We start from the raw sequence: 12,151 nt of genomic DNA on the forward strand, positions 1-12,151 counted from the left end.
ATGCTCATCTTGCCCCTCCTTCCTCTTTCTTCTCTTCCTCTAGTTCTCATCTTTCTCCTCCTTCCTTTCTTCTCCTCCTCTTGTTCTCATCCTTCCCCTTCCTTCCTTCCTCATCCTCTTCCTCTTGTTCTCAATCTTCCCCCTCCTTTCTCATCCTTCTCTTCCTCTTGTTCTCATACTTCCCCCTCCCTCCTTCCTCTTTCTTCTCTTCCTCCTGTTCTCTTCCTTCCCCATGCTTTCTTTCTCCTCTTCCTCTTATTCTCATCCTTCTCCCTCCTTCCTCTTTCTTCTCTCCCTCTTGTTCTCATTCTTCCCCCTCCTTCCACTTTCTTCTCTTCCTCTTGTTCTCATCTTTCTCCTCCTTCCTTTTTTCACTTCTCTTGTTTTCATTCTTCCCCTTCCTTCCTCTTTTATCTATTCCTCTTCTCATCCTTCCCCCTCCTCCTTTTTTCTTCATTTCCTCTTGTTCCCATCCTCCCCCTCCTTCCTTTTTCTCCTCTTCCTCTTGTTGTCATCTTTCTCCTCCTTCCTTTCTTCTCTACCTCTTGTTTTCATCCTTCACACTCCTTCCTCTTCTCTACTTGATCTCAGCTTTCCCCATCCCTCCTTCCTCTTTGTTCTCTTCCTCTTGTTCTCATCATTCCCTCCTTCCCTTCTTCTCTTCCTCTAGTTCTCACGCTTCCCTCTCTTTCCTTTCTTATCTTCCTCTGTTTCTCCTCCTTCCTCCTCCTTCCTTTCTTCTCTTCCTCTTGTTCTCATTCTTCTCCCTACTTCCTTTTCTCCTCTTCCTCTTGTTCTCATCTTTTGCCTGCTTCCCCTTTCTTCTCTTCCTCTTGTTCTCATCATTCATTCTCCCTCCTTCCCTTGTTCTCCTCTAGTTCTCATGCTTCCCTCTCCCTCTTTCTTCTTTCTTATCTCCTCTTTTTCTCATCCTTCCCCCTCCTTCCTTTCTTCTCTTCCTTTTGTTCTCATTCTTCCCCCTCCTACCTCTTCTGTTCCTCTTGTTCTCATCCTTCACCCTCCTTCTTTCCTCTTTCTTCTCTTTCTCTTATTCTCATCCTACCCCTCCTTCCTCTTTCTTCTCTTGTTCTTGTTCTCATCGTTCTCCTGCTTTCTCTTTCTTCTCTTTCTCTTGTTCTCATTCTTCCCCCTACTTCCTTCTTCTTTCTTCTCTTCCCCTTTATCTCATCCTTACCCCTCCTTCCTCTTTCTTATCTTCCTCTTGTTCTCATTCTTCCCCCTACTTCCTCTTCCTTCACTTCCTCTTGTTCTCATTCTTCCCTCTCCTTCCTTGTTCTTCTCTTCCTCTTGTACTCATCTTTCCCCCTCCATGCTCTTTCTTTTCCTCTTGTTCTCATTCTTCCTCTCCTTTCTTTTTTCTCTTCCTCTTGTTCTCATCTTCTCCTCCTTCCTCTTTCTTCTTTTCCTCCTGTACTCATCCTTCACTCTCGTTCCTTCTCTTCCTCTTAACGTTCCCACTCTCCTTCCTATTTCTGCTCTTCCTGTTGTTCACATCCTTCTCACTCTTTCCTCTTTCTTCTCTTCCTGTTATTCTCATTCTTCCCCCTCCTTCCTCTTTCTTCTCTTCCCCTTCTTCTCATCCTTTCCTCTCCTTCCTCTTTCTTCTCTTCCTCTTGTTCTCATCTTTTGCCTGCTTCCTCTTCTCTTCCTCCTGTTCTCATCTTCATCCTCCCTCCTTTCTCCTCTTCCTCATGTTCTCATCTTTCTCCTCCCTCTTTCTTCCCTTCCTCTTGTCCTCATCCTTCAACCTACTTCTTTCCTCTTTCTTTTCTTCCTCATGTTCTCATCCTTTACCCTCCTTCCTCTTTCTTCCCTTCCTCTTGGTCTCATCTTTCCCCCTCCCTCCTTCCTCTTTCTTTTCTTCCTCTTGTTCTCATCTTTCCCCCTCCTTCCTCTTTCTCCTCTTCCTCTTGTTCTCATCTTTCCCCCTCCTTCTTCTTTCTCCTCTTCCTCTTGTTCTCATCCCTCCCACTCCTTCCTCTATCGTCTGATCCTCTTGTTCTCATCCTTCTCCCTTCATCCTTTCTCCTCTTCCTCTTGTTCTCATCCTTCAACCTCCATCCTCCCTCTCACTCATTTTTCTCTTGTACTCATCCTTCCCTCTCCTTTCTTCTCTTCCTCTTGTTCTCATCTTTCGCCTCCTTCCTCTATGTTCTTTCCCTCTTATTCTCATCTTTCAACCTCCTTCCTCATTCTTTTCTTCCACTTGGTCTCATCTTTCTCCCTCCCTTCTTTCTCTTTCTCTTATCTTTCCCCTCCTTCCTCTTTTTTCATTTACTTTTGTTCTCATCCTTCCCTCTCCTTCCTATTTCTCCTCTTCCTCTTGTTCTCATCTTTCTCCTTCTTCCTCTTTCTTCTCTTCCTCTTGTTCTCATCCTTTACCTTCCTTTCTCTTGATCTCAGCTTTCCCCCTCCGTCCTTCCTCTTTGTTCTCTTCCTTTTGGTCTCATCATTTCCCCTCGTTCCCTTCTTCTCTTCCCCTAGTTCTCATGCTTCCCTCTACCTCATTCCTCTTTCCTATCTTCCTCTTTTTTCATCCTTCCCCCTCCTTCCTCTTTCTCCTTTTCCTCTTGTTCTCATCTTTCCCCCTCCCTCCTTCCTTTTTCTCTTCCTCTCATACTCATCCTTCCTCCTCCTTCTTCTCTCTTTTCTTCCTCTTGTTCTCATCATTCCCCTCCTTCTTTCTTCCTTCCTCTTGTTGTCATTCTTCACCTCCTTCCTTTCTTCCCTTCCTCTTGTTCTCATCTTTCTCCTCCTTCCTCTTTCTTCTCTACCTCTTGTTCTCATCCTTCCCTCTCTTACCTCTTTCTTCTCTTCCTCTTGTTCTCATCCTTCACTCTCCTTCCTTCCTCTTTCTTCTCTTCCTCTTATTCTCATCCTTCTCCTCTTTCCTGTTTCTTCTCTTCCTCTTGTTATCTTTCTCCTTTCTCTTTCTTCTCTTCCTCTTGTTGTCATTCTTCCCCCTACTTCCTTCCTTTTTTCTCTTCCCCCTTTCTCATCCTTACACCTCCTTCCTCTTCCTTCACTTCCTCTTGTTCTCATCCTTCCCTCTCCTTCCTCTTTCTTCTCTTCCTCTTCTTCTCATTCTTCCCCTCCTTCCTCTTTCTTCTCTTCCTCTTGTCCTCAACCTTCCCCTTCCTTCCTCTTTCTTCTCTTCCTCTTGTTCTTTCTTCCCCTCCTTCCTCTTTCTTCCCTCCCTCTTGTTCTCATCGTTCTCCTCCTTCCTCTTTCTTCTTTTCCTCCTGTTGTGGTGATATTTTACTTGTACTGAAATGTGATTTTAATTGTATGTTAATAAATAAAGTTGCCTGGGGGTCAGAGTTATAGAGCCATAGCAAGTGCGTGGCGGTGGTGGTGCACGCCTTTAAGGACCTGGAGGGCGGTACATACAGGCAATGACAAGGCCGTCACGTGTTTAGTTTACAACCAATGAGAAGGCAGAACATCTAGACTATTTAAAGACATACACACAGGAAGTAGGCCTCTTTTTTTCGGAGAGCTCTCTTGGCTGAAGCAGGATAGCTGAAGCAGGAAGGGTAAGGCTCTTAGTTCTGACCTCTTGGCTTTCTTCTCTGAATCGGCTCTGTGTTTCTTATTTAATAAGACGGTTGGTTACATCTACATCCTGTACTCATCCTTCACTCTCATTCCTTTCTTCTTCCTCTTAATCTCAACGTTCCCACTCTCCTTCCTCTTTCTGCTCTTCCTGTTGTTCACATCCTTCTCACTTTTTCCTTTCTTCTCATTCTTCTTCTCATCTTCCCACTCTCTCCTTCCTCTTTCTTGTCTTCCTCTTGTTCTCATTCTTCCCCCTCCTTCTTCCTTCTTCTCTTTCCCTTATTCTCATACTTCCCTCTCCTCCTTCCTCTTTCTTCTCTTCCTCTTGTTCTCATCTTTCCTACTTCTTCCTCTTTCTTCTCTTCCTCATGTTCTCATCTTTCTCCTCATTCTTCTTTCTCCTCTACCTCTTGTTCTTATCCTTCCCCATCCCTCTTTCCTCTTTTTTCTCTTCCTCTTGTTCTCATCCTGCTCCCTCCTTCCTCTTTCTCCTCCTCCTATTGTTATCTTTCCCCTCCGTCTCCCTTCTTCTCTTCCTCTTGTTCTCATCTTTCCCTCACCTTTCTCATTCTTCTATTCCTGTGTTCTCATCCTTCCCCCTCCTTCTTCTCTTCCTCTTTTTTCTCATCCTCCTCCTTCCTCTTTCTCCTCTTCTTCTGGTTCTCATCTTTCCCTCGCCTTTCTCATTCTTCTCTTCCTGGGTTCTCATCCTTCCCCTCCTTCCTCTTTCTTCTCCTCCACTTGTTCTCATCTTCCCCTTCTTCCTCTTCTCTTCCTCTTGTTCTCATCTTTCCCTCTCCTTCCTCTTTCTTATCTTCCTCTTTCCTATCTTTCCCATTCTTCCTCTTTCTTCTCTTCCTCTTGTTCTCATCTGTCTCCTCCCTCTTTATTCTCTTCCCCTTGTTTTCATCCTTCATCCTCCTTCCTCTTTCTTCTCTTCCTCGTGGTCTCCTCTTTCCCCCTCCCTCCTTCCTCTTTCTTCTCTTCCTCTTGGTCTCCTCTTTCCCCCTCCCTCCTTCCTCTTTCTTCTCTTCCTCTTGTTCTCATCCTTCCTCCTCCCTCCTCCTTCTTTCTTCTCTTCCTGTTGTTCTCATCCTTCCCCCTCCCTCCTTCCTCTTTCTCCTCTTCCTCTTGTTCTCATCTTTCCTCTCCTTCCTCTTTACCTCTCCCTCTTGTTCTCATGTTTACTCTCCTTCCTCTTTACCTCTTCCTTTTGTTCTGATCTTCCTCTCCTTCCTCTTTTCTTCTTCCTCTTGTTGTCATCTCTCCCCCTTCTTCCTCTTTCTTCTCTTTCTCTTGTTCTCATCCTTTTCACTCCCCTTCCTTCTTTTCATTCCTTTTAATTCTCCCCCTTCTTTTCTTCCTTCTCTCCTTCCTTTTTTTCCCTACCCTTGCCCCTGTTATGTACCTTCTTTTGCTCCTTCTCTTTCTTGTTTTATCTTCTTTCCTTTTTTCCCTTCCCATCCTCCTCCTTTTTTCTCCTCTCTTTCCTTTTCTGTTTCCTCCCCCCCACCCTCCCTGCTATCTCTGTTCCTCCTCCTTCCTGCATTCATTTTCTCTTTCTTCCTCTTTCAGACTAGTATGCTGTCTCCTCTCTTTATTTCCTTTTAAAGAGTACTGTCTCCCTTCATCGAAGCCCCTTTCCCCTTTGTAACTTACAGTCCCCTCTTTCCCTCCTTACCTTTTACTTACTTTTAGAAAAGCATTCCACTTATTTAACTTTGTAGGGCTGAAGTCTCTTAGATATCTCTGCACACCTTTACAAGTTCATTGGAATTCCTTCCTTAGTAATCCTTTTCAAACCCCTCTCTCACCATCACAGTCTTTTTACTCTTTTCCTACTGGCTTTTCCCTCCTTGTCTACCTTTCCTCCTCTACTCACTCCTATCTCGTCTCTAATTGTCTTCATCTCTCTCTACTCCCACAAATGCATTCATGCTGGAGTCTACTGGGTGCTCCTGGTCTTTCTTCGCTCTCTCCTTGCCTTCATTAGTTCTTGTTGTATCATCTTTGCCTACTAGGTGCTTTCTCCTTTCCAAGATTTTTGTTCTTCTTTCCCTATTACTTGCTTTGTACATTTTAATATTCTCTCGATCTTTGTCTACTATCCCTTTCTTGATCTACCTTCTCTAATTTATTTCTACTCTTACTGGCTTGTTAAACTTTTCTTCACTTTTTGATGTTTTCTTACTGCCTGCCTCAACTTACTTCTCTCATCTGCTTCTGGATTTCTTACCTGAGTGTACATGCTATCTCCTCTTCCTGGCTGTTTGTTAAACTACGTATTTACTTGTTCCCTATATGTATTGTGCATATACTTTTGTTAACTGGATCTGTAACTGGAAAGTGCGTCACTGAGTACTTGACACAGGAATTGAGGGATCCTAGTACTTACTTTTGCAGGGGCCTTTTTAAAAAAATGTGTGAGCATAAGGTGGTTTTATGTGGCCACTAATAGTCAATACATTGTTGCTCAGCTTCCACTCATCCACTATGTCTTTTATTTTCTCTCTCCTATCTCTCTCACCTGTTTCAGGTTGTCTTTTGCTTTCAGGGACACTTGCTTCCCGCTTTTCTTCTTTTTTATCTTTTCCTTGCAGTTTTTGTAAATGGTAGGCCATTCTTTTTTGAAGCATTACTTGTTTCTGCAAAATATGAAAAATACATTAAATATGTTTCAAATTCAAATACAAACCTGACAGTAAAAATACAACATAGATTATTTCAAATGTGATGATGTTCCTGAGGTAGACCTTTGTTCCTTTCTGGAGATATCTAAATTTACAACGAATTTGAAGAGAGGTACTAAGAGGCAAGTTTCCTTTTATGACTCAGCATGAAATTGTAAATAGGCATGTGTGCATATGTGTATGTGTTCATGCTGTCTTACAGTCTGGAAATTTAAGCTAAGGTCTTGTACATGCTAGGCAATTCCTTTACTGTTGAGAAAAAGCATATTTTAGTAACAACTCAAGCTAATTTAACTTTCTGGAGACTCTTGAATTATAGATTGGGGCTAGAATCAATATCGATTGGGGCTCCATCAATAACTATCTCCTGAAAATTCATACTTTAAAATATAAAATTGTGGCAAAAGCCTTTCTTAAGACAGCCCAAGTCCAGCAAAAGCTAACTACCTTTTGGTTAATTTCCTCTCTGATTTTTCGCCGACGTTCGTCAACTTTTGCTTCTCTCTTAACTTCTTCTCCGATCTTTGATAGAAGTGTCATCTCCTTGGATTGCCATTCCTATGGGACATGCCATTACAGTTCTCACCATATGTCTATTTCATTTTGAAACTATTTTCTTTTTCTACAACCAATACACAAATTAGGGCAAATCAATGGCCTAACACATTTTGGGTCAATAATAAAGCAAGTCTTGCATTGACTTGTGAATGTGCTTATCTATCTGCCATTCACTGGGACTGTCCTGCTGGATATGATGAAGTGGAAGAGGAAAGAAATCATTTTGTTATTACAAGCATGAAGCCAGCACAAAATGTGACTTTGAAGATGAATCTCAAAAGATACTGGCAAAAGGGTGTTGACTTCTACCTCAGGGAAGTTATCACACGTACTTGGCTGCTCTTAAAGGTATTCTGACAGAGAAACTAAACAAAGAGCCACGCCAGAACTCATGTGGGGGTCATAGAACAACTCTATGGACTGAGCTCTCTGCTTCCAACTTCACATATATTCTGGACCTTGAACTTAGGTCACCAGGCTTGCACCAGAAGTGCCTTTCCCAGTGAATCCTTCTAGCTGGCCTGTGTTTCCTGTCTAAACTGAAATAACTTCAAAGGATAGAGTGAATCTGTTCAAGTTGTTTACAAATAAAAGAACCATGCAAGTTACCCATTTAAAATTTGATCCTCACCTCCTCAATCTGTTTGTGTTGATTCAGTTTTGTTTGAACACTATACCAATGTAGTCTGTCTTCTTCTTCTAACTGCAGTGTGTTTCTTCTCCCCAAGGTGTCTTCAATTTTGTCTAGTTCTTTATTAATCATACACAAATGTCTAAGTAGAAATGAAACAAAGGAATGTAAGTCTTTCAGGATACCTGCCACTCTGGAACTCTGGAATATCAACATGTATTCTGGTGTACTCTGAGATGAATGTATGGATTATAGGAGCCACATAATGAGTAACTGGCTTTCAATTATGATGAACTTTTTGGAAAAAAAAAACCATACAATTCTTCCCTTTAGCTTCTAAGGCTGCGGCTTGATTTCTATATGGTAATGTGTGATTAGTAGCTGAAGGAAAATATCCATTTGGTAGAGGAATGGCATGTTTACATTAGCATCAGATAAAGTTGCAGCAATATGGTCATTGTGACTTTAAAATAATTTACTTAAACTCATGTTTGACATGTGTTAAAGATACTCTCTCTCCCTCTGGTACCACAGACCTGGCTTTCACTAGATCAGTGATTTCTATTTTGCATTTCTTCAATAACAGTTTGACTTACCTCTTGGTCTCCTGGCAGCTCCAGTTTCTCAGGTAGAAACTGACCTTCCTAGCCTTAGTAACAAGGTTCCCAATCCTTGTGCCTCTTGATGTCATTTTTATAATTTAATTTTTTTAAAAAATTGTGTATTGGTGTTTTGTCCATATGTAAGTCTGTGTGCACTACGTGCTTGCAGGGCCTGTGAAGGGCATCAGATCCCTTAAAACTGAAGTTACAGAGAGTTGTGAGCCACCATGTGGGTACTGGGATTCAGACCCTAGTCCACTGGAAGAGCAGGCCCCCTTGATATACCTCTTTAGTTCCCCATGTTGAAAATGCTGGGGGCCTTAAATGTGTCTAGTAACTTTCTGGCTCCATGTTCTATTCTTTCTAGTGTTTTTGCAGTTTTCGGGGTCTCTATTGTGCCCATTTTTAAAATATACTCGAACCCTGACTGCTGTAGGATGGTCTGTATGTCAAATGTGTTGCTGATTGGTCAATAAATAAATCACTGATTGGCCAGTGGACAGGCAGGAAGTATAGGCAGGACTAACAGAGAGGAGAATTGAGGGAACAGGAAGGAAGAGGGAGACTGCCTGGAGCCACCGCCAGGACAAGGAAGATGTAAGGTACCAGTAAGCCATGAGCCATGTGGCAAAGTAAAGATTAATAGAAATGGGCTAAATATAAGAGTAAGAGCTAGACAATGACAGGCCTGAGCTAATGGCCAAGCAGTTTAAATAATGTAAGAGTCTGTGTGTTTATTTTATAAGTGGGCTCTGAGACTGGCGGGACTTGGTGGCGGGAGCTGGAGAGAAATTCTCCAGCTACACCTGACTCTACCTTCGTTTTATTAATCGGTCTTGATGCGGGGAAGTCTTCTTCCCTTCTCTTAACAGCCACTGCTGAAATGAGGCAGCAGCGGCAGCTTCGTGACAAGCTCGTCTCTCTTCGTTCAGCTTATTCACCTGGCTTTCTATAATTTTCTGTAAGAAAACAATTACTGGATGTCAGATGCTTGACAGAAATAAACCTTTCCTTTGATATATTTTCTTTAAATTTAATCTTAAGTAAATGTTCTGAGTTTTACTAACTGTTAATTCTGCTAACCAGCTTTTAGGCCTTGCATGGCCTCATTCCACAAATAAAGTTTTTATATGTAAAAATCAAATGGGATCTCTATCTTTTAAAGATTCTTTGTAGGGACTTTATTCCTGGAATATTTTAAGAAAATATTGTGCAAAGGGCCTAGCTTTTCACAAATCTTTTTTATGGGTCTCAAATAAAACAAACTCAAATATTTAACTTACTTGTTCCCTGACATAATTTCTCTCAAAGTCAATTTTTAGAGTGGTAAGATATTGTCTGTATTTGTTCAGCTCTTTTAAGGAACATATGACCTACAAATTCAAAATGAAAAACATTATACATTTTGAAAATTACAACACGTTTATAGAAGAGAAGAAGAACTATCATTTTAGTAACAACTTTAGGATCGAATGTAAGAATGAAGTTTTTGGGCCGGGAGGTGGTGGCGCACGCCTTTAATCCCAGCACTCGGGAGGCAGAGCCAGGTGGATCTCTGTGAGTTCGAGGCCAGCCTGGTCTACAGAGTGAGATCCAGGAAAGGCACAAAGCTACACAGAGAATCCTGTCTCGAAAAACCAAAAAAAAAAAAAAATGGTGTTTTTGTAACATTTGGGTAGTCAGGATCTTTAGACAGTTGATGACCCACTAGAGATTTTCTAAATAGTTCACTAACATAGCTCCAAGTCAAAGTTCCTTTAGAGACATGAAAATAAATGTGTCAGTGCATTCACATACCAAATTTGTAATTATCTTTTCCCATCACTGAAAAATTGTCAACTATAAAGCAGCTTTTAAAGGAAAAAACAGCCACCCGACACTAAGCATTTTACTGACTTCTTTCTGTGATATCTGCTAGTGGTCTATGAGAAGTTGGCAGAGGTGCAAAAGCACCTAGCAAGCGCCTAGATTTTGCTGGTTAGAAGTAGGCCTCCACGCACTTTGTTATTGCTGGTGATGTAGCCTCCCTGTCTTAGTTTCTTGAGCATGTCTTTTCGTCTGAAGTATGCTTTAAGGTGTGGATCATGAAGACTTTGGTAGGTGGTTTCCATGAGTCTACAGTAAGGATCACTAAGATTAAAACCAAAAGAAGGCCGATAAAGCTGCAAAAAGAAACATATTTGAAATTATTGCAAATGCAAAATTCATGAAAATATACTTTTAAACATCAGTTTATTGAAAGAATTAGAATGTTCACTGAAAATAAAATATACAAGCAGAAACTGAAGTGAAAGAATGTAATGGTTTGATCTGGGTAAATATAATGCCTTTCAACTTCCCTCTCTTCTCCCAGTCTATTTTTCACTTTAGAGGTGGCACGTGGAATACTATTTATGAACTTTGTGCTTAATATACCTATAGCCTCAACCTTAGTCCAATTCCTGTATACATAGGTCAGGAAAGACTGTCAGCAAAGAGAGGAGAGTACATGGAAAGTTTCAGGAGCCAGATGAACCAAGGCACAGAAGCAGAAATCAGCATGTTGTATATGTGTCGGCCAGAAAGACCACAACCTGTCAAGTTGAGACCGTGGTTGAAGAAAAGTCTAGATGGAGTGATTGCAGCTCTTTCTGGGGCTTTCTATCATTAAAGTGAGTTTAAAGACTTTAAAACATTGCAGCTCATTTCATTCCATTTGTGTGAAACTGAAGGTGATATACAAAGTGCAATCATAACAAAATGTTTCAAATTTAACAGCTAAAAAGGACAAAGAAAATCACTTAAACACCATTAAAACGTAGTTTACCTTTTCACTTATATTTGTGGTATAGAATATGTTAGTACTTCCTGGGATAATGGGCAGTTTGGCCCCCAGGGGCAAGTCCAACAGGCTAGATGGTCCAATCTTTGGAACAACAGGTTTCTGTCTCTTCTGTGGGAAAGAAATGTGAATGTTTGTCTTTTCTACTAGGAAGTGTTCATTTAGTTTACATCAGTTGTCACACTTGAACCAGAGAGCACAACCCAGGTTGCTAGGCACCTGGGTGGAAGGAACTGCCTGGCTGCAAACCAAGAAGGCCTTACCTCCCCACTTCCTAAGCCAGCACCCTACTTCTGGGTCCTGCCCAGGCTAGTATAAGTCAGTGGCACCTTGAGTCAACCGTTGCCCTGGTCAGAAGGTGGGAGGTTCCACCGTGAAAAAGTCTGTCCTGTTCCTGCCCCTCAGCCAGATTCTTTCCCCATGATTCTACCTGCTGGCCTGAAACCTGCCCTGACCCAGAAAGAAGGGCAATGAATAAATGGACACTATGGAGGGGCCACCACTCACGGTACTACAAGTGTCTTTGTCAGTTTTGAGGTTGCCAGAAGCCGCTTTGGAGGCAGCAGCCTCGGCAGCCTTCAAACAGTTGTTCAGGTACAAGTCCATGGCTACCCGTCAACCCCCAAGGGCTGGAGGCTGAGGGAGTGGACTGTCTTCTGGTCTCCCTTCCTGCGACTGTCTTCTCCGGTGTCCGGATCAAGACTGAGCCAAGGCCCTAGGCAGCCTGGTAACAGGACCTCAAGAACGCACACATCACAATGCTGCTTTGCTGACGTTTTTTAGTGGGCGCCCTCCAGGCCACGCCCAATGGGCGTCGCCCTTAAGACACGTCATACCAGCGGAGGTCACCCAGTAGAAGTTTCCAAAGTAGATGTGGCTCCAACAGAAGTAGCTCTAACAGATGCCACTTCTACCATTGTTGGTTTCTAAAGACGTCGCCAACAAAGACATTGCCTCAACAGACACCGCCCAACAGACAATCCCTCCATGGGCTGCCCCCATAGACATTGTTCCAGCTGATGTCGCTCCACTGAGTGTCATCCCAGTGGATGTCGCATTAACCGACGTCATCCTTGGGCGGGCCAAAGATCCAGGTGCCTCTCTAGGAGCGCATGCGCATCACTCAAACCTAGCTGCTTGAATGATTTGAGTTGGGAAAGTATCCTGAAAGGTCCTTAAAGAGTACCCTAGTGCTGATGCTACCACATGGTTTAGCTGAAGAACATAGAGTGTTACAGGGTAGCCTGGCTACAGAGTGAAACCCTGTCCA

General features: G+C 42.5%; 1 protein-coding gene across 2 annotated transcripts in view; it reads right to left on the minus strand.

The window, feature by feature from the left end:
- Positions 1 to 11,610, minus strand: part of LOC131899338 (fibrous sheath-interacting protein 2-like) — a 41,328-nt gene extending 29,718 nt beyond the window's left edge. The window contains exons 1-8 of one of the 2 annotated variants that reach the window (XM_059250768.1): positions 11,389 to 11,610; positions 10,867 to 10,992; positions 10,061 to 10,222; positions 9,344 to 9,433; positions 8,877 to 9,019; positions 7,459 to 7,600; positions 6,717 to 6,827; positions 6,107 to 6,224 (exon numbers count right to left, since the gene is read on the minus strand). In XM_059250768.1, the coding sequence (XP_059106751.1) occupies positions 6,107 to 6,224; positions 6,717 to 6,827; positions 7,459 to 7,600; positions 8,877 to 9,019; positions 9,344 to 9,433; positions 10,061 to 10,222; positions 10,867 to 10,992; positions 11,389 to 11,487 (991 nt within the window). In that variant the 5' untranslated portion in view covers positions 11,488 to 11,610. The remainder of the gene's footprint in view (positions 1 to 6,106; positions 6,225 to 6,716; positions 6,828 to 7,458; positions 7,601 to 8,876; positions 9,020 to 9,343; positions 9,434 to 10,060; positions 10,223 to 10,866; positions 10,993 to 11,388) is intronic. The other variant, XM_059250769.1, reaches the window with a different exon arrangement.
- Positions 11,611 to 12,151: the final 541 nt, after the last annotated feature.

The sequence above is a fragment of the Peromyscus eremicus genome, chromosome X, assembly GCF_949786415.1.
Source record: "Peromyscus eremicus chromosome X, PerEre_H2_v1, whole genome shotgun sequence".
NCBI lineage: Eukaryota > Metazoa > Chordata > Mammalia > Rodentia > Cricetidae > Peromyscus > Peromyscus eremicus.